Below are 22,535 nucleotides of genomic sequence, written 5' to 3' on the forward strand. Positions count from 1 at the left end.
TATGTTAGCTTTACTGTTACATGTTGGAAAACAACGTCTCATGGACAGGGCTGTACATGCTATGAGCGTTTGTGCTATTAATTTATTTGCCCTGTGGCACGCGTGTGACAGACAGAGGCGCTTGTATGTAACGTTACGTAGCAGGGGTTTTCCATGTTGAAGCCAGGAGAACGCGTGATGAAATGAAGTGAGGGGTGGTCGCTATTAAAATACCAGGTAGTCATGGTGGATGATCATGAATGATGCTTGATAAGTGAATGCTATTTCAATTATGTTGAGTCCACCAGCGAGCTGTCTGTAAGATAAACAGCGCCAAGCGTAGCCTACTAACGTGAGCTGTCTGTAGTCTAGCCAGCAATGCTAGCTAGCCAATCAACTAGCTCTGTGAGCAGCTGTAGCTTGGCGTAACGTTAGGTTAGATAGCTAGTTAAGCCGGATTTATGCTTCTGCGTCGCCATTTACGCGCAGCGAAAAGCCACACGACTAATCGAGACTAATCGAAAAAATAATCGACAGATTAGTCGACTACCAAAATAATCGTTAGTTGCAGCCCTAATACTAAGCATGTGAATCAGCAATCCACCATTCGTTGCAGGAAGAGTAATCTAGCTCGGGCCCGGGGCCACTGATAGAAGGAAAAACCTTCTCCCTATCACCTTCTTCTAAACTCTTTTTTTTTTTTACTGGAGAAACTGAGAAACAGTACAAGGGGGGCAATAGAAGTTCTTAGGGACACAGTAGAGGGGAAAGCGGTTGTCTTTAGGAGACGTAGTGGTGAGGGTCAGAAGATGTCTCAGGAGGAGCAGTTAAGATGTAACCTGAAGAGATGGGTCTTCAGTCTACGACGGAAGATGGGTAGTGACTCTGCCGTTCTGACAGCCGTGGGGAGCTCATTCCACCAGCGGGGAGCCAGTGTTGTGAAGAGACGTGATCGGGCAGCCCGACTGCTGTGTAGAGGAGGTGAGGCCAGTCGGCCAGCCGAGGTGGAGGAGCGGAGTGAGCGGGCAGGGGTTTGGGGGGTTACCATTTCCTTCAGGTAGGCAGGGGCTGTCCCTTTAGCTGCCTGGTATGCAAGCACCAGGGTCTTGAATCTGATGCGAGCTGCTATCGGGAGCCAGTGCAGGGTGCGAAGGAGAGGGGTGACATGCGAGTATTTGGGGAGGTTGAATACCAGCCGGGCAGCAGCATTCTGGATGAGCTGCAGAGGTCTAATGGCTGAAGCGGGGAGCCCAGCCAGGAGTACATTGCAGTAGTCCAGGCGGGAGATGAACAGTGCCTGGGTCAAGAGTTGCGTTGCCTCTCTGGTAAGGAATGGTCGTATCCTTCTGATGTTGTAGAGGAAGAATCTGCAGGAGCGAGCCGTTGCTGCAATGTTCTCCGCACAGGATAGTCGGTTATCCAGGATCACTCCAAGATTCTTGGCTGTCAGGGAGGGGGTTACAGTAGAGTTCTCCACTGTGATAGAGAAGTCTTGGAGAGGGCAGCCTTTCCCGGGGATGAAGAAGATTGAGCTTGAGATGGTGGTCAGCCATCCAAGTTGAAATGTCAGCGAGACATGCTGAGATACGGGTTGCCACGTGTACATCAGACGGGGGGAAGGACAGGAAGAGTTGATGGTCGTCTGCGTAGCTGTGGTAGGAGAGCCCATGTGAAGAGATTACCGAGCCAAGAGACTTGGTGTAGAGAGAGAAAAGTAGGGGCCCTAGGACAGAACCCTGGGGTACTCCAGTGGAGAGAGTTCGTGGAGAAGACAGCGATTCTCTCCAGGTCACCTGGTAGATGCTAGCATGGACGCTCGCGATTCGTTCGCAACCTCATAATAAATGTGACATAGCAATATGTCAAAAGGCTGGACTGTCATGCACAAACTACCGTAACACTGGGCCTTATCCCTATCCAAACAAGAATCGGGACACCCGACCGCTAGCAAAACGGAGGGGTAGGGCTAAATTGTAGGGGCAAGGAGGTGTACTGGGATTGGGCCTAACCCTCCTCCACCACGCTGACTTCCACCGCCACCGCTGACATCCCATGGCACCGCTGGCTCTACCGGACACACCTGAGGAGTTCTAGACACACCTGAGGAGTTCTAGACCCACCTGAGGAGTTCTGGACCAGCAGGCTGCTGGCGTACTTCCTCTGGGCCTGGTTGGGCTTCAGCAGGTAGACGGGGAGGAACTGGCGGTCAGGGGAGTGGATCTGGATGTTCCCGGTGGCCAAGGACAGAACCAGGACCGCCGCCAGGAAGATCAGGAACAACGCCAGCCTGGGGAGGGAGGAGAGAGGGAGGAGACAGAGACCCCAAGAGAGAGAGAGAGAGAGAGTGTTTAGCAACAAGCCATGACACATAACATACACATGACTACTTAGGAGGAGAAAGAGGGTTTCTTTTTGTTTTCTTTTACCTCTCCCTCCCTCCCCCTCGTACATGTATACAAAGGCCGTCCTCTGTCTCCCTCCCACTCCTCCTATCTGTAGACGGTCACGGTCACGGTCTCTCTCTCTCTCTCTCTCTCTCTCTCTCTCTCTCTCTCTCTCTCTCTCTCTCTCTCTCTCTCTCTCTCTCTCTCTCTCTCTCTCTCTCTCTCTCTCTCTCTCTCTCTCTCTCTCTCTCTCTCTCTCTCTCTCTCTCTCTCTCTCTCTCTCTCTCTCTCACTCTCTCACTCTCTCACTCCTCCTCACTCCTCCTATCTGTAGACGGCCTTCCTCTCTCTCCCTCCCCCACTCCCTCCCTCCTTACGTGTAGACGGCCTTCCTCTCCCTCTGCATGTTGAGCATATGCAGCCAGGCCACCGTGCTGAACTGCTGCCGCCAGAGGGCGTGGCCAGACACGGTGTCGCCGCGGCCGTCAGAGAAGGTCAGCAGGCGCTGGTCCCCCTCGTCCAGCGAGGATGTGTCCCCCTCGTCCTCCGCCTGCTCCTGGTTGAACACGCTGTAGTCTGGGGGGAGGGGGGGGGATGCGGGAAAGAGAGGGAGGGAGGGGAGGCAGGGAGGGAAAGAGGGAGAGAGACAGAGGAAGGGAGGGAGGGAGGGGAGGGGGGAGGGATGGAGGGAAGGGGGTCAAAGGCCAAGGGTGAAACCCAATTCACCACTCCGGCTCCGTTTTCACCCCTAATCTCCGTTTTGCGCGTTCACGTGTAGCCGTAGTGGCGTCCCAATTCATTACTCATTAGGGTTAGGGTTAGGGTTAGGGTTTTCCATGGCTCCGTTCGGAGCAAATCTTGACCCTCGTTCGATTCGGAGCCATGAGACTCCCTTCCGGCATGCATTGCGAAACATCTACAGAAATGTTATTTTCGCTCTCGTAATACGGAAGCGAGCCTGAAATGTCATTTACTTTTTCTGGAATTACTTGTAATTAAAGACTTGAAAAAATATGATAACCATCGTATTATCTTAGTTTAATGTAATTTCAATGCATCATAGACCTTTTCTTTACAACAAGCATAACAAAAAAAGATCGCTATTATGCCGCTATTGTGCCTATGCAGGAGAGCCCCATTGAAGCGTCAAGCACAGCCTTCCCATAATATAATATATTATATAATAATATAAGGAGCGCGATTCACATCGAGATGTACATTCCTGTTTAGAAATAAAAGATTACCTTTGGCGTTTGACAGCGGATGATGATAGACATATTTAATGTGAAGTTATCTATCTAACGTTAGGCTGATGTGTGTGCATGATAGACGCGCATGACATGTTTTATTTACAGCTATGGCACGTATTAAACCAAAACAACCCGCAATCCTATCCGAGCAGTTGTTATTATGTAATATTGTTGATGGGTTATATAAGTTAATGTTATTTCAATGCATTATAGACCTTTTCTTTACAACAAGCATAACAACAAAATCGCTGTTATGCCGAGGTGCTTAACATAGAAAGTTCCACAGTCCAGCGCGCTTGGGACAGCGGGCAGGACACCGGAGCGCGTTTCTCACAGGCTGACAGTCACCGTGTTCCCCCCCCCTTTGGTGGTATATGACCCTATAGTTGTTATTATACCAAAACAACCGGCAATCTAATCCGAGCAGTTGTTATTAGGTAATATTATTAATGGGTTGTATCATTCATTTAAATGCATTATATACCTTTTCTTTATAACAAGCACAACAACAACAAAACGTTATTATGCCGATGTGCTGTGTGTCTAACGTTACAAGCTGATTTGTGCATGACAGCCGCGCATTGACATATTTCCATGTCTGATGTCTAATGTCTAATGTCTGATGTAGGCTACTAATGTCATTTCAATGCATTATAGACCTTTTCTTTACACGCTTCGCACACTAGGTGGGCCGCGAATACTGTAGAGATTTGTAAAGTGGGCCGTGAGTCCAAAAAGGTTGGGAACCGCTGCATTAGACTATCAAAGCAGGGCGATAGTCCCTGTTCCTCTGCCCGGCGTCAGTCCAATGGAATCGTCAAGCACAGCCTTCCCCATATAAATACATCGGTGCGCGATTACAGAGATGTACAATCATGTTTATTTAAAAATAAATTGTGGTGTTTGACAGCGGATGATGGTAGACATATTTAATGTAAAGTTATCTATCTAAAGTTATCTATCCACCCCCCTTGGTGGTATATGACGCTATAGTCAGTTTCAATGGTCCAAAAGTCAAGCGCTTCGTAACACAGACGGGGTGAATTTTATGAATGAAAGTGAAAGTTCTGTCACAAAACGCTGTTACGTATCCTCACACATTTTTAAGTGGGTATACGGAAATCCTTGGCCTTTCCTAGTGACTACACCACTGGAGCACAGGTTTCATACAGGTTAGAGCTTATTCTGTCATGGTCTGATAATTGTTCCTTTTTATTTTATGACTTGTTTGATCGATTGATAGTGTTCAAGTTCATTCAAGTTGTGAATGAATCGCGAGCGTCAATGCTTTTCTACGGTACTACGTGTAATGTCACTTGGACATAGAATAATAAGACACTTTAGTCTGGGTTCAACAAAGGTATAACCAGTTTACTTCGGTTCTCTCGACACCTGTCAGTCACCTACTGGTATATCACGAACTCTCTCTAAGGCGCATGCGCTGTCCTGACTATGAATTAACCCATTCATTACACTACGGATGACGTCGTTGTCCCATTTCCCCCGGGGAACCACTACGGCTATGGCTCCAAAACGAGTGACTCCAAAACGAGTGACTCCAAAACGAGCCGAAGTGGTAAAAAAGAGAATCGGGATTGGGCCCAAGAGAATGTTGTGATGGGAGTCGTGAGTCGTCTGTTCGGTTAACTCTTTCAGTACCGAGGGTGAATAGTCACCCAAAGTGTCAACGTTCTAGAGTGCTACAAGGGGACTATTCACCAAAAACCCATCAATGACGATGCTTCATTTTGTAGTGATAGAGAGTAATCCAACCATCCCCCCACCCAACCGTTCTGATCAAGACGTCTCTTTTCCGGCACACCACGCGTTTCTGATTGGGCGCTAAGCCTCGCAGCTGTTTGATTCGCTGAATTCAAATAATAAACACTTTACTCGGTAGGTCCACGCCAACTAAGGCCAGGTTTGAGTGGTTGTTATTCCAGGCTTACATGCGAGGTCATATCACTCACCAGCCTGGTCCACCTCAGCCTCGGCCTCCAGACGCAGAAACACGTCCTCCAACGTCGTCATGGAAACCCCGTAGTTGATGATGCCCAGGTCAGGCCGGCAGTCCAGCTCAGAGAACAGCCCTGAGGGAGAGAAGGCTGGCTGTCAATCCTATTATTTATTTATTTCTTGATTTATCTATCTATCGCCGTCTATCTTATTCTTCTTGTTCTCTCCATGTGTGTCTCCATGGTGTCTTTGAGTACGAGTAAGTGCTTTACAAAATAAATACATTATTATTACTATTATTATTATTACTATTATAATAGTACACAGTGGTCTGTTCCGCCGCCGGGGCACCTGCTTGGCCGTCCTTGTGCGGGGCCTTTTATGGTCTGTGCTTGCTTGGCTGGGCTGGGTGTGCTGGTGGTGGGGCGGGCTGGGTGTGTGGGGCGGCGGGGGCTCCCCGGGGGGGGGGGGGGGGGTGTGGGGGCCCACCGCTGGGTGCTGGTAGGCAAACTGGCTAGTAGTCGCTCTATGTGTAGAGGGCTGCAAGGGAATTTTCCTGGCTACATAGTGTACAGGTTTTTACTTTTGCCTGCTTGCGGCTCTGTCAGTATTGATTGATTGATTGATTGATTGATTGATTGATTGAATTGAATGATTGAATGTTCATTATGTGAAGCGCATTAAGTTGCATCTTGTAAGAAATGCGCTATACAAATAAAATAAGATTTGATTTGATTTGATTATTATTATTATTATTTATATTCTATGATTGGGTGCAGGTTAGGGCCTGACCTGAGAAGGTGTCCATGCTCTCAAATGGCAGCGTGAAAGTCAGCTCTGCCTCCTGTTGCCGTGACAACTGCGCCTTGGGTACGTGGTGCTTGACCAACGAGGTGACGCTGTCCGCCTCACACCCCTCGCTCACCGACATCCTACAGGAGAGGCGGGGGAGAAAGACACAACAACTTCTAAGATAAGATAAGATATACACTACGCACCAAACACACTACACACCAAACACACTTTCTAGTAACTCATTCAGTGCCGAGGGTGAATAAAGTCGCCCAAATCTGTCAACATTCTAGCACGCCAAGGGTGACAAAAAAATGCATAAATGATGATGCTTCATTTTTTTGTAGCCAATCAAAGTATTGTTGTCAGGTAAACATAAAACACTTAGGGTGTGTTTGTAAATTCGCTCTGAGAGTGCCAGAGCACACACTGGGTTCAACGTCATAGAGCGACCAAGTAATTTGACTGGACAAGACAAGAGGCATTCCGTGAGTGCAGATTTCAGATTTCCAGAGCGTATTTACGAACGCACCAACATTACAACACTCTAGGTGCTGAGTGTTCCGGAACTCTGACAGTTGGTGATTGAAAAGAGCAACGTTCTCAGAAGGAGAGCGGCAGCTCCTCTCCCTACCTGAGGTTGTAGCCGACGCCACACTTGGTCTTGAGGTACAGGGAGGAGCCGACACACTTGAGCTGGCCCTGGGAGATCACCGCCTTACGATCTGGAGGGAGGACACAAGATGGACGCCACCATCAGGGCACTGAAGGATGCAGAGACTCCTGCACTGAGGAGTACGCATGGTTCTGGTACATGGTTCTGGTACATGGTTCTGGTACATGGTTCTGGTACACGTTCTGGTACAGGTTCTGGTGAGTGAGAGTGAACTGTGTACCAGCCAGGATGTCAGCCTCGTCCATGTAATGGGTGCTGAGCAGAGTGACCCGGCCCGCCCTGCGGCTCTTCAGCAGGGACCACACCTGGTGTCTGGAGCACGCGTCCATACCTGCCGTGGGCTCGTCCAGGAGCAGGATCTAACACACACACACACACACACACACACACACACACACACACACACACAGACAGAAACACACACACACACACACACACACACACACACAGACAGACAGACAGACAGACAGACACACACACACACACACACACACACACAGACACAGACACAGACACAGACACAGACACAGACACACACAGTGAGATATTGTTGAAGTCAACCAGAAGAACAACTGTGGTCCTGTGAGGGTAGATCCAGGCACCTTGGGGTCTCCTAGGATGGCGATGCCCACAGAGAGCTTCCTCTTCTGGCCGCCACTCAGGTTCTTCGCCTGGGCGTCCATGATCTTCTCTAGGTCCAGATCCTTCAGCACTTTGGACACCTATGGGACAGACAGGCCCCACAGAACAGAGAGAAAGGTCATAGGTCACACCAGTGTTTCCTCCAGGATTGTTCCCATTAGTGGCGGAGCGGTTATCTTTCACGCGCGATTCTTTTTTTCGCGTGCACGCGCATAAAACGCGCACTGGCGCTCAAAACAAGGACGTAGTTTCACCAAAAACTACAGGGTGGCAACAATTATAATTTCTTAAATAGCGGTTAAGTCATTAAAGCCGAGCAGGTGATTTTATATAGAAGGTGATCAAATACCAATATATCCTACAGCTGCAGCAGAACATGGGGAACGCGCATCGCGCATCACACACACACACACACACACACACACACACACACACACACAGAAAGATCAATACGAAGTAGGCCTACGTGAGAGTACACGCACAAAACCGGCTAACGTTACTCATTAACTGTTTACACAAGTAAAATCACAGTGGGACAGTCAGATGGAGCATTCGGTAAACAACAACAGCAAGGTAATGCATCAGCTGAGTTAAAGAAAACAAACTCTTACCTTTGATGACAGAACATGAGCCCTGCTTACCCGTATCTCCGCCGTTCTGTTCGTGGTGATTTTAGAGGCAATAGATTATTTTTGCCCAGCGCATATTGCTATGAATAGTTTGAAGCTAGGTGCTTGCACGTTAGGTGCGAGGCTGCTCGGTTAACCCATTAGCGGGAACATTATATTTGTTTCACAAAATAGGCTGATTTAGTTGACCATGAACATCAGAGACATACATTACGAATGTTCATTTAAAATACTCTATACTGAGCACTGGTATAAGAACATGAACCAGAGAACAGCAGTAAATGCAATAACCCACAGTCGTCGCTGATGATGTTCCGTTTTCGATTAGGATACGTACGGGATTAAAGGCACCGGCGACGGGCTAAAAGAGAAATCCGTTTACCGGCTTTTTACACGCACATGAGTTGTTGTAAGACTCATAAATGTTTCATTTCCACGGCAAAACAAACAATACACAACGAGGGTTTAGTACTACCACCGCATGATACAGCTGCATGTCATAAACTCGTGTAGAACAGCTGGGGAGTCTGAATATGTTTTCAACAAGGCAACAACTCTGCTTCTCACTCCAATTTTAAATTGAGCTACGACTGCTAAGCTAACTAGCTAGATGAGTGTAAGGTTGCGTTCGTAAAGTCGCTCTGAGAGCGCTGGAGCGCACACTGGGCCCGACGTCATAGAGAACCCGAGTCATTTGATTGGACGAGAGGCATTCCACGAGTGCTGATCGGATTTCCTGAGTGAATTTACGAACGCAGCCAGTTTTGAAAGCGCGTCGCCTCGCGCCGCGCGCCTGTTGAGAGATTCAGTCTCGATTGCAGTGCGAACACAAACGACGAGGTTAATTGCAACATTGTAACATATTGTAACTAACTACGCCCTAAATCGTAACGAAATGTTGGTCTGGAAGCGGCCTAAATCTAGCTTCAATCTGCTTTTTTTCTGTTCTCCGGTCATAATAACTCGCTGCCTTTCTGCGCAGCCTGAATCAAAGTGGACTGTCTGAATCATTTGGTGGCGGAGGAAATTCATTCGTGGCGGCCCGCCACCAATAAATGCATAAAGAGGAAACACTGGGTCACACACATAAAGACATTGACTTGAAGGAACATCACACCGCTTTTTCACCCCTACCCATAGCTACAGTTTTAGCTATGTATGTGTTTTTAATATCATTCATTCATTCATTCATTCATTCATTCATGGCTGCCATTACGATTGTGAAAAAGAGAGGTATTGCACCTAGCTGAACAACAACACAAAGCTCAAATGTTGAGGGTTCACGTCCTCCGTGACCCCATGACCTCACCTCGCTGTCGATGTCCGCAGGCAGGATGCCCTTGATGGCGGCGAACATCCTCAGGTGTTCCTCCACCGTCAGCACGTCGAAGATGATGTTGAACTGAGGGCAGATGCCCACCAGCTGCTTCATCTCCGCCCCCTCGGCGATCTCCGCCACCGGGGAGCCGTAGATGGTGGCCGAGCCCTCTGTGGGCAGGCAGATCCCGCACAGGATGTTCATCAGGGTGGACTTCCCGGCGCCGCTGTGCCCCAGCAGGGCGGTGATCTGGCCCTCGTAGATGTCGAAGGTGAACCCTGGAGGTCAGGGGTCAAGCAGAATGTGAAGGTGTACGTGAACGCCACCCGAGGAGCGACCAGGAGAGGCACAATGAAAGAAATGATGTTTATGTGGCGTCAGGCTGGACACCACATGTGAGCGAGTTATGCAACACTCTTCCACCCCAGCTTCCACCCACCACTAAGCTGATGTACTACCATCCAACCTGATGTACTACCATTTCATTAAACAATAAGAAACTGACCTGAAGTGTCCTGACTGAACTCTAAACTGAACTCTGTTTGCTCTGACATGATCACATGATCACATGATCAGCTAGCAGAGTGACATTTGAAAAATCGAAATCTCTCCATGGTCTCACCTCTCAGCGCCTCCACCACGCTGTCCTTCTCCTTGTACACCTTGCGGATGTTGTTGATGCTGCCGGGGTGGAGGTTAACACACAGGCGAGAGGAGCGTCAACGTCAACAACAACAACAACGACGACAACAACAGCAACAACAACAAATATTGGGTTACTGGGGCATCTGTGGTGGAGGCGTGGCGGTCTGTATCAGGTTCACATCGCCTCAGCCCAGCGCTTCGGAAATGTCTAAAAGACGGTATTTCCGGACATCAGATGTCAATAGCAGGGGTCAGGTTTGGAGATGCAGACACTGATCAAACAGACCCCCTGTGTCTCCAACAAGCTACAGTCTCATAGGGACTTGTTACGGTGAGACCTGTCCTCTCTCTGAGCTATGAAACAGGAGGAGGACAGGGACACTCTGTACGACGCCATCTCACTTCAGGCACCATTTTAGAGCTGATATGAAAAGGGACAGTTTCATGGTGGCCTGGGGGTGTCCAGTGGTCTAGTACCAGGGCCTGGGGGGGTCCAGTGGTCTACTACCAGGGCCTGGGGTGGTCCAGTGGTCTAGTACCAGGGCCTGGGGTGGTCCAGTGGTCTAGTACCAGGGCCTGGGGTGGTCCAGTGGTCTAGTACCAGGGCCTGGGGTGGTCCAGTGGTCTAGTACCAGGGCCTGGGGTGGTCCAGTGGTCTAGTACCAGGGCCTAGGGTGGAGGAATAGAAGAGGAGGAGCAGGAGAAGAGGAGGAGGAGGAGGGGAGCAGGAGGAGGAGGAGAGGAGCAGGAGGAGCAGGAGAAGAGGAGGAGGAGGAGGGGAGCAGGAGGAGCAGGAGAAGAGGGGAGCAGGAGGAGCAGGAGAAGAGGAGGAGGAGGGGAGCAGGAGGAGGAGGAGGAGGAGAGGAGTAGGAGGAGGAGGAGGGGGAGAGGAGCAGGAGGAGCAGGAGAAGAGGAGGAGGAGGAGGAGGAGGGGGAGAGGAGCAGGAGGAGCAGGAGAAGAGGAGGAGGAGGAGGAGGAGGAGGGGGAGGAGAGGAGCAGGGGGATGAGAAGGAGGAGGAGGAGAGGAGCAGGAGAAGAGGAGCAGGAGGAGAAGGAGAGGAGGAGCAGAAGGAGGAGAGGAGGAGGAGCAGAAGGAGGAGAGGAGGAGGAGGAGAGGAGGAGCAGGAGCAGGAGGAGGAGGAGGAGGAGAGGAGGAGCAGGAGGAGGAGAGGAGGAGGAGGAGAGGAGGAGGAGGAGAGGAGGAGGAGGAGAGGAGCAGGAGGAGGAGAGGAGCAGGAGGAGAAGAGCAGAAGGAGAGGAGGAGCAGGAGGAGGAGAGGAGCAGGAGGAGGAGAGGAGGAGCAGGAGGAGGAGAGGAGGAGCAGAAGGAGGAGAAGAGCAGGAGGAGAGGAGGAGCAGGAGGAGGAGAGGAGGAGCAGGAGGAGGAGAGGAGGAGCAGGAGGAGGAGAGGGTCTCACCGGATGGCCTCCTTCCCTCTGAACTCTGGAGAGACAGGCTCCACAGGCTCGTCTGCCCCCGGGGCACCGTTCTCCTCCGTCTCATAGACGGAGCTCACCTCCACATAGCGCTTACTGCGCTTGGACCAATAGGACGGCTTCAGGAAGTAGACCAAGGACCGCCGCATGCCAAACTCACCTGCAAACGAGATAACAGAAAGTCAAGAAACCCCAAGTCAAGAGTAACAAAATAAATTGCCTATTCATTTTGAGTCCGGTTTTATCCAAAGCAATGAAAAGCATTCAGCAATACAGTGTTCTCCATAAGTATTGGAAAGAGGAAGCACAGTGTCAAAGTTAGAGATTCTCAGCTTTAATTAGATGTTTGTTTTGGGGCGCTTGGTGGCGTAGCACATTAAGGCTTCAGCCATGTAATCGCAGGGTTCCCGGTTCGCTTCTGTCGACCTATCCTGCATGCCAACCATCCAATTACAACTCAAATACACTAATCACATCTTTCTGAAGCAATAACATGTCCAATAGGTATATCTCTCACAGTAGGAAATGAAATATATGATGGGCCTAGCCTTTACACAACACGCAAGCAGCGCTGGAAAAAAATAGAAAAAAAAGAAAGAAAAGAAAACAGTGCTGAAAATGCTTTCTGTTCGTTATGAGACTATGGCAGGACAAATTACACTCGTCTATGTACGGGAAACACTGAGGGAAGCCATCATGAGAAGAGACGTGGTGAGGATGTGTCCGTGCTGAGTCTCACCTGGCAGCACCTGGTCCAGGTAGACGGCCAGCAGCAGGTAGAGGATGCAGTCCAGGACGAGCATGAGCAGGGGCACGTAGAGGGGGTGGGGCCCGTTGGTCAGGGTGGACAGCACAGCGCCCTCGCCCTGGGCCTCTAGGTACACCACCTACACACACCCACACACACACGCACACACACACACACGCACGCACACACACACACACACGCACGCACACACACACGCACACGCACACAATAACACAGGACAATAACATCACGTCAACAAGAGTCAACATGTCTGTGGTTACCATAACGATGTCGGCACTAACACGTAACCCATTACATGCATCATACTACACTGGGTTGCCATGGTAACCCTGGGCTCTTCCTCCTCAGACCTCTCCACAGCCTACATCACAGAACTTGGAATACCAAATCAAAAATGATCATTCTTCCTTTCTCCAGCACCCTCACTGCCGACGTCACTTGTTCTCATCGAGGGTTTTACTCACAATGTCCGATGTATAGTTGATTCACTTACTTCAGAAAAACACACTTATTGCAAGAGGCTTCGGACAAAAGCGCCTGCTAAACGACTTCACCGTAAAGTGTTAAATGTACGTGCGTTGCGGTGACGTCGGTTACCTGGGCGATGCCGATGGAGAAGGCGGTGGGGGAGAGCAGAGAGAGGACCCAGACCAGCGGCTGAGGGAAGTCCTCCATCAGCACGGTGAACAGAGACAGGCAGCCGAACATCACCGTCAGCATGGAGCCCACCGTGCTGGCAAACTTAGGCTTCTTGAACAGGGGAGTCAGCATGAAGGAGAAGAAGATCTGAGGATGGAGGGAAGATGGATGGAGGGAGGGAGGGAGGGAGGGAGCGAGCAAGAAGAGCAGGAAGGATTAACTCACCAACTGACAAAGAATTCCGGAACACTCACCACCTACAGTGTTCCAAGTGTTTTATGTGGTGTTTACCTAGCAACAACACTTTGATTGGCTACAAATCAAGTTCAGATGCAGACGTTTAGACGTTAACGACATCATCATGTCTTCTCACAGAGGTACTCACAGAGGAGATTCCATAGAGGAAGATGAGGAGGAAGACGATGAGGAAGTCGCTGTTGGGGAAGAGGGCGGTGTATGTGGCGATGATGGACATCAGGACGGACATGGTGGTAACCAGCACAGCATACAGCAGCCCCCACGACAGCCTGTGGAAGGATGAACACAGACACATGTTTGGAGACAAAAAAGGAGATATCCTGTTAATAAATGCTGTTAAAACTGTTGTTGAGGGGGCGCTTAAGTGGCATAGCGGACTAAGCGTTGACCACGTAACCGCAGGGTTCCCGGTTCGATTCCGGCCGTGGACATATCCTGCATGTCATCCCTTCTCTCTCTCTCACCCATCCTTCCTGTCTAATCTCTACTATCTCTATCACAATAAAGAAAAAATATGAGTGGGACTGCCCCACTCAGATTTTTGGGGGGAAATAAATAAATAAATAAACTGTTGTTGAAGTTGAACTTTCACTCTGTGTGCACATCACTACTGAAAGGCTTCTCCCCAGAAAACGGAAGAGTGGCGCTGCGCCACGCTGTGAACTTGGCGGCGCCACGATGTCAACATCTAGATATTGAGTAATGACAGAGTAACCGTCTTTGATCGCCAGAGACATCGTTGTTAAAAGAAAACACTTAAGCATTATTTTATTTCCTGATTGTCTGATTCCAAAATCCAAAATGTTGGGCGTACGGAGCTAGAACAAGACAACATGCTGCCTCTCTTTCCAACACTCAGGGACTCTGAAAAAAGTCAAAGACCGGGAACGAAGTGCGCGGAGCGCAGAAGACCCATGGCGGTGCTCACCAGAAGGCCGAGTCGTAGAGGCCCATCATGCTCATGGTGTCTTTGAGCCGGTGCTCCTTCTCCGCCGCCACGTTGACGATGAGGAAGGTGACGAAGGGCGTGAAGGCCAGTACCAGGTAGATGGAGATGAGGGAGTGGGGGAACTTCTGGACCTCCACGGAACCGGGCTGGCCCATCATCACCACACGGAGGTCCATCTCGCTCCACACCGACCGCTTGGTCTGCATCTGGGCAGGGGGGAGAGAGGCATCAACCACACTGACATCAACCACACTGGCATCAACCTCACATTCATGTGCTGATTCCATGAGTGTTCAATGTTATCTAAAAACATCTAAACTCATTCAGTGTCAAGGGTGAATTAAGTCTTCAACATAAATGATGCTTGTTTTGTTGCTAGGTAAATACCACAGAAAACAATCATTTGGCTGTTGGTGAGTTAAATCACCCCTTTTGCTGTTGAGAATTTATATTATTTTTAAAGGCAATGCCTTAAAAATAAATAAATAATAATAATAATAAAAAATCAACAATATGTGTTTGGAGTCAAAAAGTGTATAATCTGTTTGGAGTCAAATCCCAAAATAGATGAAGGAATTAGTACATCAAACAGAGCGCTGCTTTCTTTTCTACTGTAGAGTAGACACAAGGGTTGATCGACCATTCGACCAATCACCAGGAGGTCAGGAAGAGGTCATGTTGCCGTGGCGTCCTCCCTCTTACCTGGATGATGGCAGCGTCGATGACGGACTGGAGGCGGATGAAGCCAGAGTACCAGTAATTAGCCGCTCTGCAGTTCACTGAGCTGGCAAAGCAGTTGGCTGGAGGAGGACACACACACACACACACACACACACACACACACACACACAGACACACACAGACACATACAGACACATACAGACACATACAGACACATACAGACACACACACACACACACACACACACAACCTTAATGCAGTGCAAGTGTGTGTTGTCTCAGGGTTGTGTGTGTGTGCAAAAATTACCACATTCCAACAGTTGATTGGATTGATTGTATGGCGAATACGATTGGTGGAGGTGGTTGTTTGTTTGTTTGTTTGTTTGTTTATTTGGTTCTTGGTTCTTACCGATGGACTCGGTGTAGTCGCTGGGGAGGGGCAGCTGGTTGTACGGGAAGCGTAGGCGATAGGACGTGGCGGAGCTGTCCAGGAAGACCACGCCCACGTAGCCGGAGGGTTCGTACAGACTGGCGTTCTCCAGGTCCTCCTCACTGGAGAACATCTCCAGACGGTCCTGCATGTCTGGAACCACGAGAAACATCCGCGTAAACAACAACAACAAAAAAGACTGTTGTTTCTCGTATAACATTTTCGTTTAATAAGACACAGAAACTGTTCAATAAGTCATATGTACTGATATATTTATTTGCTACACTAATTGATTTGACTGATTGATTGATTTGATGGCTCAACGCACAAAGAAGAAAACACACATGAGATGGACATTGGCTTCATGGATTTTCACACCAGTTCTGTGGTTCAGAAGTCCTAGTGGGTTCTGTCCTAGTGGGCTGAGTAACAGAGGAAGACCCCGTCCAAAGAAAAAACAAAACTCTAGCAGTTCTGCCCTGGACACCCCAAACCAGAAACGACTGGATAGATGTAACCATGTGTTAGATTTGATCAATATTTCTATTCATTATATATCCATTGTGTATCCATTATATATCCATTGTATATTCATTATAAGGTAGCTTAGAAATCTGGTGGAATATTACTCAGGGTCACTCTACATTAAACTGCCTTCCAAAAGAATACTATCTTATCAGCTGTAGACTCAGCTAGCACTAGGCCTTGTCTGGAGGAGTTAGAGTCGTCAAGGTCTCTAGGGGGGAGGGCAGGTGGATCTGCAGGAATGTCTGATGGGGAATCTCAACAACTGAGAGATGGGTGCTTATATGCTTCTGTCTGTGTGAAAATATCTTGTTGTTGGGTTGGAGTTGGTTGCGAGCTGGAATGAGAGAGAGAGAATCTCTCTGTATCCTATATGCTGCAATTCTGTAATAAATCTATTCTCCTGAGGACCCAGCAACCCGTGTTCCAAGTCTATCATTGAACCTGAAGACCGTATTGTTGAGGGGGCTATTTTACAGTGAATGGTTGGAATGACACAACGCAGAGACGAAAGACATCTGCGATCAATATCCTCCACCATAATCAATAACTGAAAAACAATCAGATCCATTACATGGTAGGTAACATGGGAACCTTGGAATCTGTTCCCATACTTAGCTTATACATTTCTACGCAAGCGTCTCCGGGGGGTCTAGGAAAAGGCGTGTTTCTGGTTAGTTGTTTCTCAAGTCACTCACGCATTTCCTGGGCCACTTCCTCCATGATGTGGTTGGTGACGTTGGTGATGGGGGTGTAGCCCAGGCCCTTGAGGAAGTAGTAGTCCTCCTTGTCCAGCTCCATGGTGCTGATGCCCCCGTAGTAGACATGGGGGTTCAGGGTGCTGATCAGGATCAGGAGGCCCAGCAGGAGCAGGGGCAGGATGAACTCCTGAGGGGGGTGGGGGGTGGTGGTGGGGTGGGGGGGGCACAGGAATGGTTTAAAAGAGCTGCAAACAGAATATTTTACATCACATTTTGACCCTTTAGCAGACGCTTTTATCCAAAACGACTTGCAATTAGAGATGACAGGGACAGTCTCCCTGAAGTGTTTGACTTCAATAGGCTGGGCCATCACAGGAAAAGGACTGAATAAAATAATTTGCTAAACATATCATCCTCAATAAAAAATCCCATAAAGCTAAACCGCCACTACTCTGAGACAGACACGGCATGAGACATTGCATAAGTCATAACGCTTAATTGCTGTTCCAGTTAATAAAAACATTCCTGTTCCAGTTAGAGGGGTGCAAACTGGTGATGGCCCAAAAAGGTGACACATTTTTTTTGTGTGACTAACCTTAGGGGGGGGATAGCGCTAGCACTAATGGTGTTAAATAGATAGCGCTAGCACTAACGGTGGTCTAACAATGATGCATGTGTAAGTAGCGGCAGCCCTGACCTTAACACCTGCAGAATTGCTTCGAAAACAGTTTACCGTGTGTTCTCTATGCTGTCTGGAAAGGTGACACGTTTGCACCCCTGCAGTTAACTGAAAGGATTGCATCCCTGGCAGGATGAACACAGACCCACAGCTACTTCCTTTTGACAGGAAGTCTGAGCGTAAGGCGGCCGTGGTTCGGCGGGTAGAGCCGGCGTCTAATGATCACAAGGTCTGCGGTTCTGTGGTTCAATCCCCGGCTGGCCACGTGTCGAGATGTCCTTGGGCCAGCACCTTGCATGGTAGCTTGCTGCCGTTGGTGTGTGAATGTGTGTGAGAATGGGTGAATGAGAGGCCATTGTAAAGCACTTTGGAATCGGAGGCCATTGGAGGCCATTTACATCCATGAACGTGTTGTTCAACATAAGGTGAAGCCCTTTAAGAGAGACTTCATTTCAGGAGAGCCTCAAACACATTACCCCCAGGGGACAACAGATGAAACAGAGAGAGGTGTAAAAAATGCATTAGAGAAACTAGAGTCCAGATGAAAAATGCATGGCCCTCCACAGAAGGAAGGAAGGGGGAGAGAAGAGGAGGAATGCCTAAACATGTTTAACTTGTGTACAAAATCCAGAAACAAAGTAGTAAAGGTGGAGACTAGGGATGCACGATATTATCGGCCCGATATTGGGAAACTAATGTTATTAAATATTTATCGGTTTTATTCAATTTTAGCCGATATAGAGGCGATAATGTGAAGCCGGAAATATTTCCGGTTCCGGTTGTCGCGCTCATGATGCTGCGCCTGCGACGCGAATCTATCGGCATTAGTCAAATACATGCTCACATCCAGTCATCCGCTCACCGCTCTCCATCAAAAATGGCACATCCATCAATAATATACATAATAACAACTAATGCTCTGATTAGATTGCTTAGATTGTTTAATACATCAACGGGGGTGAAAGCGAGATGAACTCTGCGCGAGTATCATGCTTCCTCCATTGAACGGAAAGTCCTATCTATTCCATTCAAAGTGTTTTAGCCTTCCCCCTTTCCACTGGTAATAAGGAATTGGCAAGAATAGATCGATATAAATAGATCAACATAATGCAGCACTATCATGCACAGATCAGCCTTAAAACATGTAACGTTAGATATATAACGGAGCGATGTATTTCTTATTTTTAAATTTGTTTTTCAGATTTTATCCCTTTTTCACCCAATTTGGTATCCAATTGAACCCAACCTAGCATCCAATTATCCCCTGCCTATTGCGTAGGATCCGCCGCACGACCCCGTGGCCGGCAGCCCCAGAGGAGACCGCCAGGCAGACTAGCTGACTGGCTCCTCGAGCCCAGCACCGTTATTCCGGCACCCCGGGGGCGCTGTTGCGCGACGGATCCTTGTCCGGAAATATTCCTATACCGCCCTCGGGAGCGGCCGCTCAATATGCCGCTCCCTGTGTGTGCCCCGGCCATATCCGGATCTGGCGAGCTGGGATTCGATCCCAGTCCCCGGTGGGCAGCTTGCACTAGTGGCTAGTGCTTAGACCGCTACACCACCGCGGGGCACGGAGCGATGTATTTCTACGGAAAGGCTGACTGACGCGGGGCTCATACAATCTCTGCGTTTGTTATAGATACGAGTGCTCCGGTGTCTTGCTGGTAGTCAAATATATTTATTTATATATATAGCATATGGATGTTACGTGCCTGTTACCTGCCGCTTTCAGTTCTAGTAGTTTAGATCTCGCAACCAGGGAAACGCCGACATGTCTTAAAGGGAGCAAGATGCGAATCTACCGGCATTTGACTCATGAGTGAACAGCGAAAATGGCTGGATGGCACAGCTTGGGATTCCATTGAAGTTACAGGGAACTGTGTGAAAGAGGCTTAAATGTTGAAATAACAGTAATACAATGTTCATTGATAAAATCACATAAGGGATGGAAAGGGGAGATGGCAGTTCTAGAAGGGGGATGATGAAGCGCGCTGGACTGAGGAACAGCATAGGCACAGCACATAGTCATAATAGCGATTTTTTGGTTATGCTTGTTATATATTATATCTGTTCTCATATCGGTTCTCATATCGGTTATCGGCCACGAGAAGCGGGTAAACATTGGTTATCGGTATCGGTTGGAAAAAATGCATCGTGCATCCCTAGTGGAGACCTGCTGAGTTGCGGAGGCAGTCCTGTTATACACTTGTTATAGACTCCACTGTCCTGTTATACACTCCACTGTTGTGTTATACACTTGTTATACACTCCACTGTTGTGTTATACACTTATACACTCCACTGTTGTGTTATACACTCCACTGTATCCAGTACTGTATATATGATATGGTAATAAACTTGAACAACGTAGGGGTCTAGGAGGAACACATGACCTGACCATGACGATGCACTGGCCCTCAGAGAGGTGATGGAGTGGTGGAAGAATATCCACATCGGACATGAACTCAAATAGTAGGTGAAATCCTTCTGGCTTGGCACAATAGAACCAATGGCAGAAAGCATGTTAGCGTCTCCGGGGCATGTTCTGGCAGGTGAATTGTCTCTGTTGCCATCAGGACGGCGCTTTGCCTTGCCTGCTTGTAGAACAAACCGCTATTCCAAATCCTTCATCCCTTCTGCGGTCAGACTGTTAAACTCGGATAGGCTAGCGAAGCACGGTAGGCTATAGCGCATATTCATTGATTGTTGAGTTGTATTGTATTATTTCAAGGTACCCACGATGCCCAATGATTTAACCTAGCTCCTGGAGCACTTGTTGTTGTTGATTGTATGTGGTGAGACGTTTTTAGGTTTTTCTGTGAACATGGTGCTCTTAATTGCCCCTAGTGGGACTAATAAAGTTTTTTGAATTGAATTGAATTTAATGGAAATGGTCTGGGGTGGTTCAGTGGTCTAGCACCATGGCCTGGGGTGGTCCAGTGGTCTAGTACCATGGCCTGGGGTGGTCCAGCACCACGGCCTACAGTGCACAGTGCACACATATTCCCATGTCAGCATGGGTTAGAATCCTGCCCATGCCCTGCTGACATACCCTCTCCTCCTCACTTTCCTGTCTTTCTCTACTGTCTCTATCCAATACAAATTGAAAAATTAGAGTGGGACTACCAAAAAATAACCTTTAAAAAAACCAAGAGGACCAATGGAAGTGTCTTAAAAAACAGACAGGACCAATGGAATAGTCTTAAAAATTGAGAGGACCAATGGAATAGTGTTACAAAGGGCAAACCTCGTCCATCTGGCACTTCAGGGAGACAAACACATACTAGTTACTGACCCTTTACTAAGTACCTTCCAACAAGGTGTGATCCCCGTCAGCATCAGCCTGCAGCACTACCACCTGATACAGTCACCTCCAGAAGCATAGAATCACATCATTCTGAAGCAATAATGCATCTCTCTCACAGCAGGAAATGAAATATAATCAGCATAGCCTATATGGTGAATAATTTATATAATAAAATCTGCATGGATATCCTTATAATTCTGTGTTATGAGTAATAAAAACATGTATTTTATTTTTAATAATAATCATATTTGGACAAACAACCATGAGACGAATGGGGATGTAAAACATGTAACGAAATCCATGAAGAGCACATACACAACAGATGTTGTCAAGCCATGGGTACGGTACGCAAGCAGAAGCAACCATGGAGAAGAGAGCAATGAGTTCATCCTTTATGATCACAGCGACAATATTTGAGCGCATGGGGGTAGTGGTGGTCTAGTGAATAGTGAGTTGGAATGGTGATTGGAAGGTCATGAGTTAAAATCTCACCTGGGAATACCACCACTAGTGTGCCCTTGAATAAGACACTTAGCCCTAAATTACTCAAGGGAGAATGTCCCTGTAATCTCTAACTGTAGGCCTAAGTCGCTTTGGATAAAAAAAAGTCTCCTAAATGTAAATGCTTTGATGTTAAAAACATGAAAGGAATAGGCATTATCAGCTGATCGAGAAGAGCCTGTGTAAAGGCCGACATAATGCCCGTCTTCCACTAGGGTTAGGGTACTAGGTGGTAAGTATTGGTGCTAGGCCTTCCGTATTCCAGTACACGTTAGGGTATTGGTACTAGGCCTACATTATATGACAGGGGTAGTGGTCGCCTGGCCTAGTGGATAGTGAGTTGGACTGGAGATCAGAAGGTCATGAGTTTAAATCCCACCTGGGAACACCACCAATAGTGTGCCCTTGAGTAAGGCCTAAATTACTCCAGGGAGACTGTCCCTGTAATCTCTAATTGTAAGTCGCTTTGGATAAAAGTGTCTGCTAAATGGTTAAAATGTAAAACATATGACAGGGCTTAAAACACATTTTTCTCCACTTTCAAACTCCTCAAATCAGCCAGAGAGATTGTGAAAAGGCCCAGCACCTGCAGGCTCTGCTGTTTGGTCCTCCATTTGATCAGTAGGTTCTTGTAGAGCAGGCTTCTGGTCTGGTTCCAGACTCCAGCATCTCTTCTGACTAAAGGCAGCATACTTGCAGCATGCTTCACCTGGCTGGGGCATGGGTGGGAAGTCTGGCCGATAGTGGGCTCAGCTGTAAAACAGACAAAAGCAACCGTACTTAAATTACTGTTGTACTGTATGTTGGTTCAATGTTGTGTACATGTAGCCTACTGTAAGTTGTTTTGTCTGAAAACGATGTTCCCCTTCTGCTGTTGAAACAGGTCTCTCTTGAAACAGATTGTATCCCAATGAGACTAACCTTTATAAATAAACGGTTAAATAAAAAATAAAAAAATAGCTAGCTAGCTAGTGGTTTGAGACAGGTGGAAATGCACTAAGTCAGTGATGCGGGAGTAGCTTAACAAGACGATCATGAAAGCAATATTTAAAAAAAAAAAAAAAACATTAACACAGGCGATCACTCAGTTTATGCATCTGTTATGGATAATTACAGTCTTCAACATCCTCATGCAATCAGGATAATAAGCAACTAGCTAGACAGCATACTAGTACCAGGGGGACATACTAGTACCAGGGGGACATACTAGTACCAGGGGGACATACTAGTACCAGGAGGACATACTAGTACCAGGAGGACATACTAGTACCAGGGGGACATACTAGTACCAGGGGGACATACTAGTACCAGGAGGACATACTAGTACCAGGAGGACATACTAGTACCAGGAGGACATACTAGTACCAGGAGGACATACTAGTACCAGGGGG

The 22,535-nt window shown here is 48.0% G+C and overlaps 1 protein-coding gene across 1 annotated transcript in view; it reads right to left on the reverse strand.

Annotated features, from left to right (window-relative positions):
- abca5 (ATP-binding cassette, sub-family A (ABC1), member 5) overlaps positions 1-21,862 on the reverse strand; it is a gene marked incomplete at its 3' end in the record, with an annotated part of 46,713 nt that extends 24,851 nt beyond the window's left edge. Inside the window, exons 1-18 of the mRNA XM_080541752.1 lie at positions 21,731-21,862; positions 16,656-16,845; positions 15,412-15,585; positions 15,025-15,122; positions 14,302-14,528; positions 13,501-13,642; positions 13,074-13,262; positions 12,447-12,594; positions 11,690-11,867; positions 10,249-10,307; positions 9,618-9,904; positions 7,640-7,759; positions 7,258-7,396; positions 6,996-7,086; positions 6,362-6,501; positions 5,584-5,703; positions 2,741-2,939; positions 2,100-2,266 (exon numbers count right to left, since the gene is read on the reverse strand). Of these exons, the coding sequence (XP_080397878.1) occupies positions 2,100-2,266; positions 2,741-2,939; positions 5,584-5,703; positions 6,362-6,501; positions 6,996-7,086; positions 7,258-7,396; positions 7,640-7,759; positions 9,618-9,904; positions 10,249-10,307; positions 11,690-11,867; positions 12,447-12,594; positions 13,074-13,262; positions 13,501-13,642; positions 14,302-14,528; positions 15,025-15,122; positions 15,412-15,585; positions 16,656-16,845; positions 21,731-21,835 (2,773 nt within the window). The 5' untranslated portion in view covers positions 21,836-21,862. The remainder of the gene's footprint in view (positions 1-2,099; positions 2,267-2,740; positions 2,940-5,583; positions 5,704-6,361; positions 6,502-6,995; positions 7,087-7,257; positions 7,397-7,639; positions 7,760-9,617; positions 9,905-10,248; positions 10,308-11,689; positions 11,868-12,446; positions 12,595-13,073; positions 13,263-13,500; positions 13,643-14,301; positions 14,529-15,024; positions 15,123-15,411; positions 15,586-16,655; positions 16,846-21,730) is intronic.
- Between the last annotated feature and the right edge of the window lie 673 nt (positions 21,863-22,535).

This window comes from Nansenia antarctica, assembly GCF_963989245.1.
Source record: "Nansenia antarctica genome assembly, chromosome: 11".
NCBI classification, from domain to species: Eukaryota; Metazoa; Chordata; class Actinopteri; order Argentiniformes; family Microstomatidae; genus Nansenia; species Nansenia antarctica.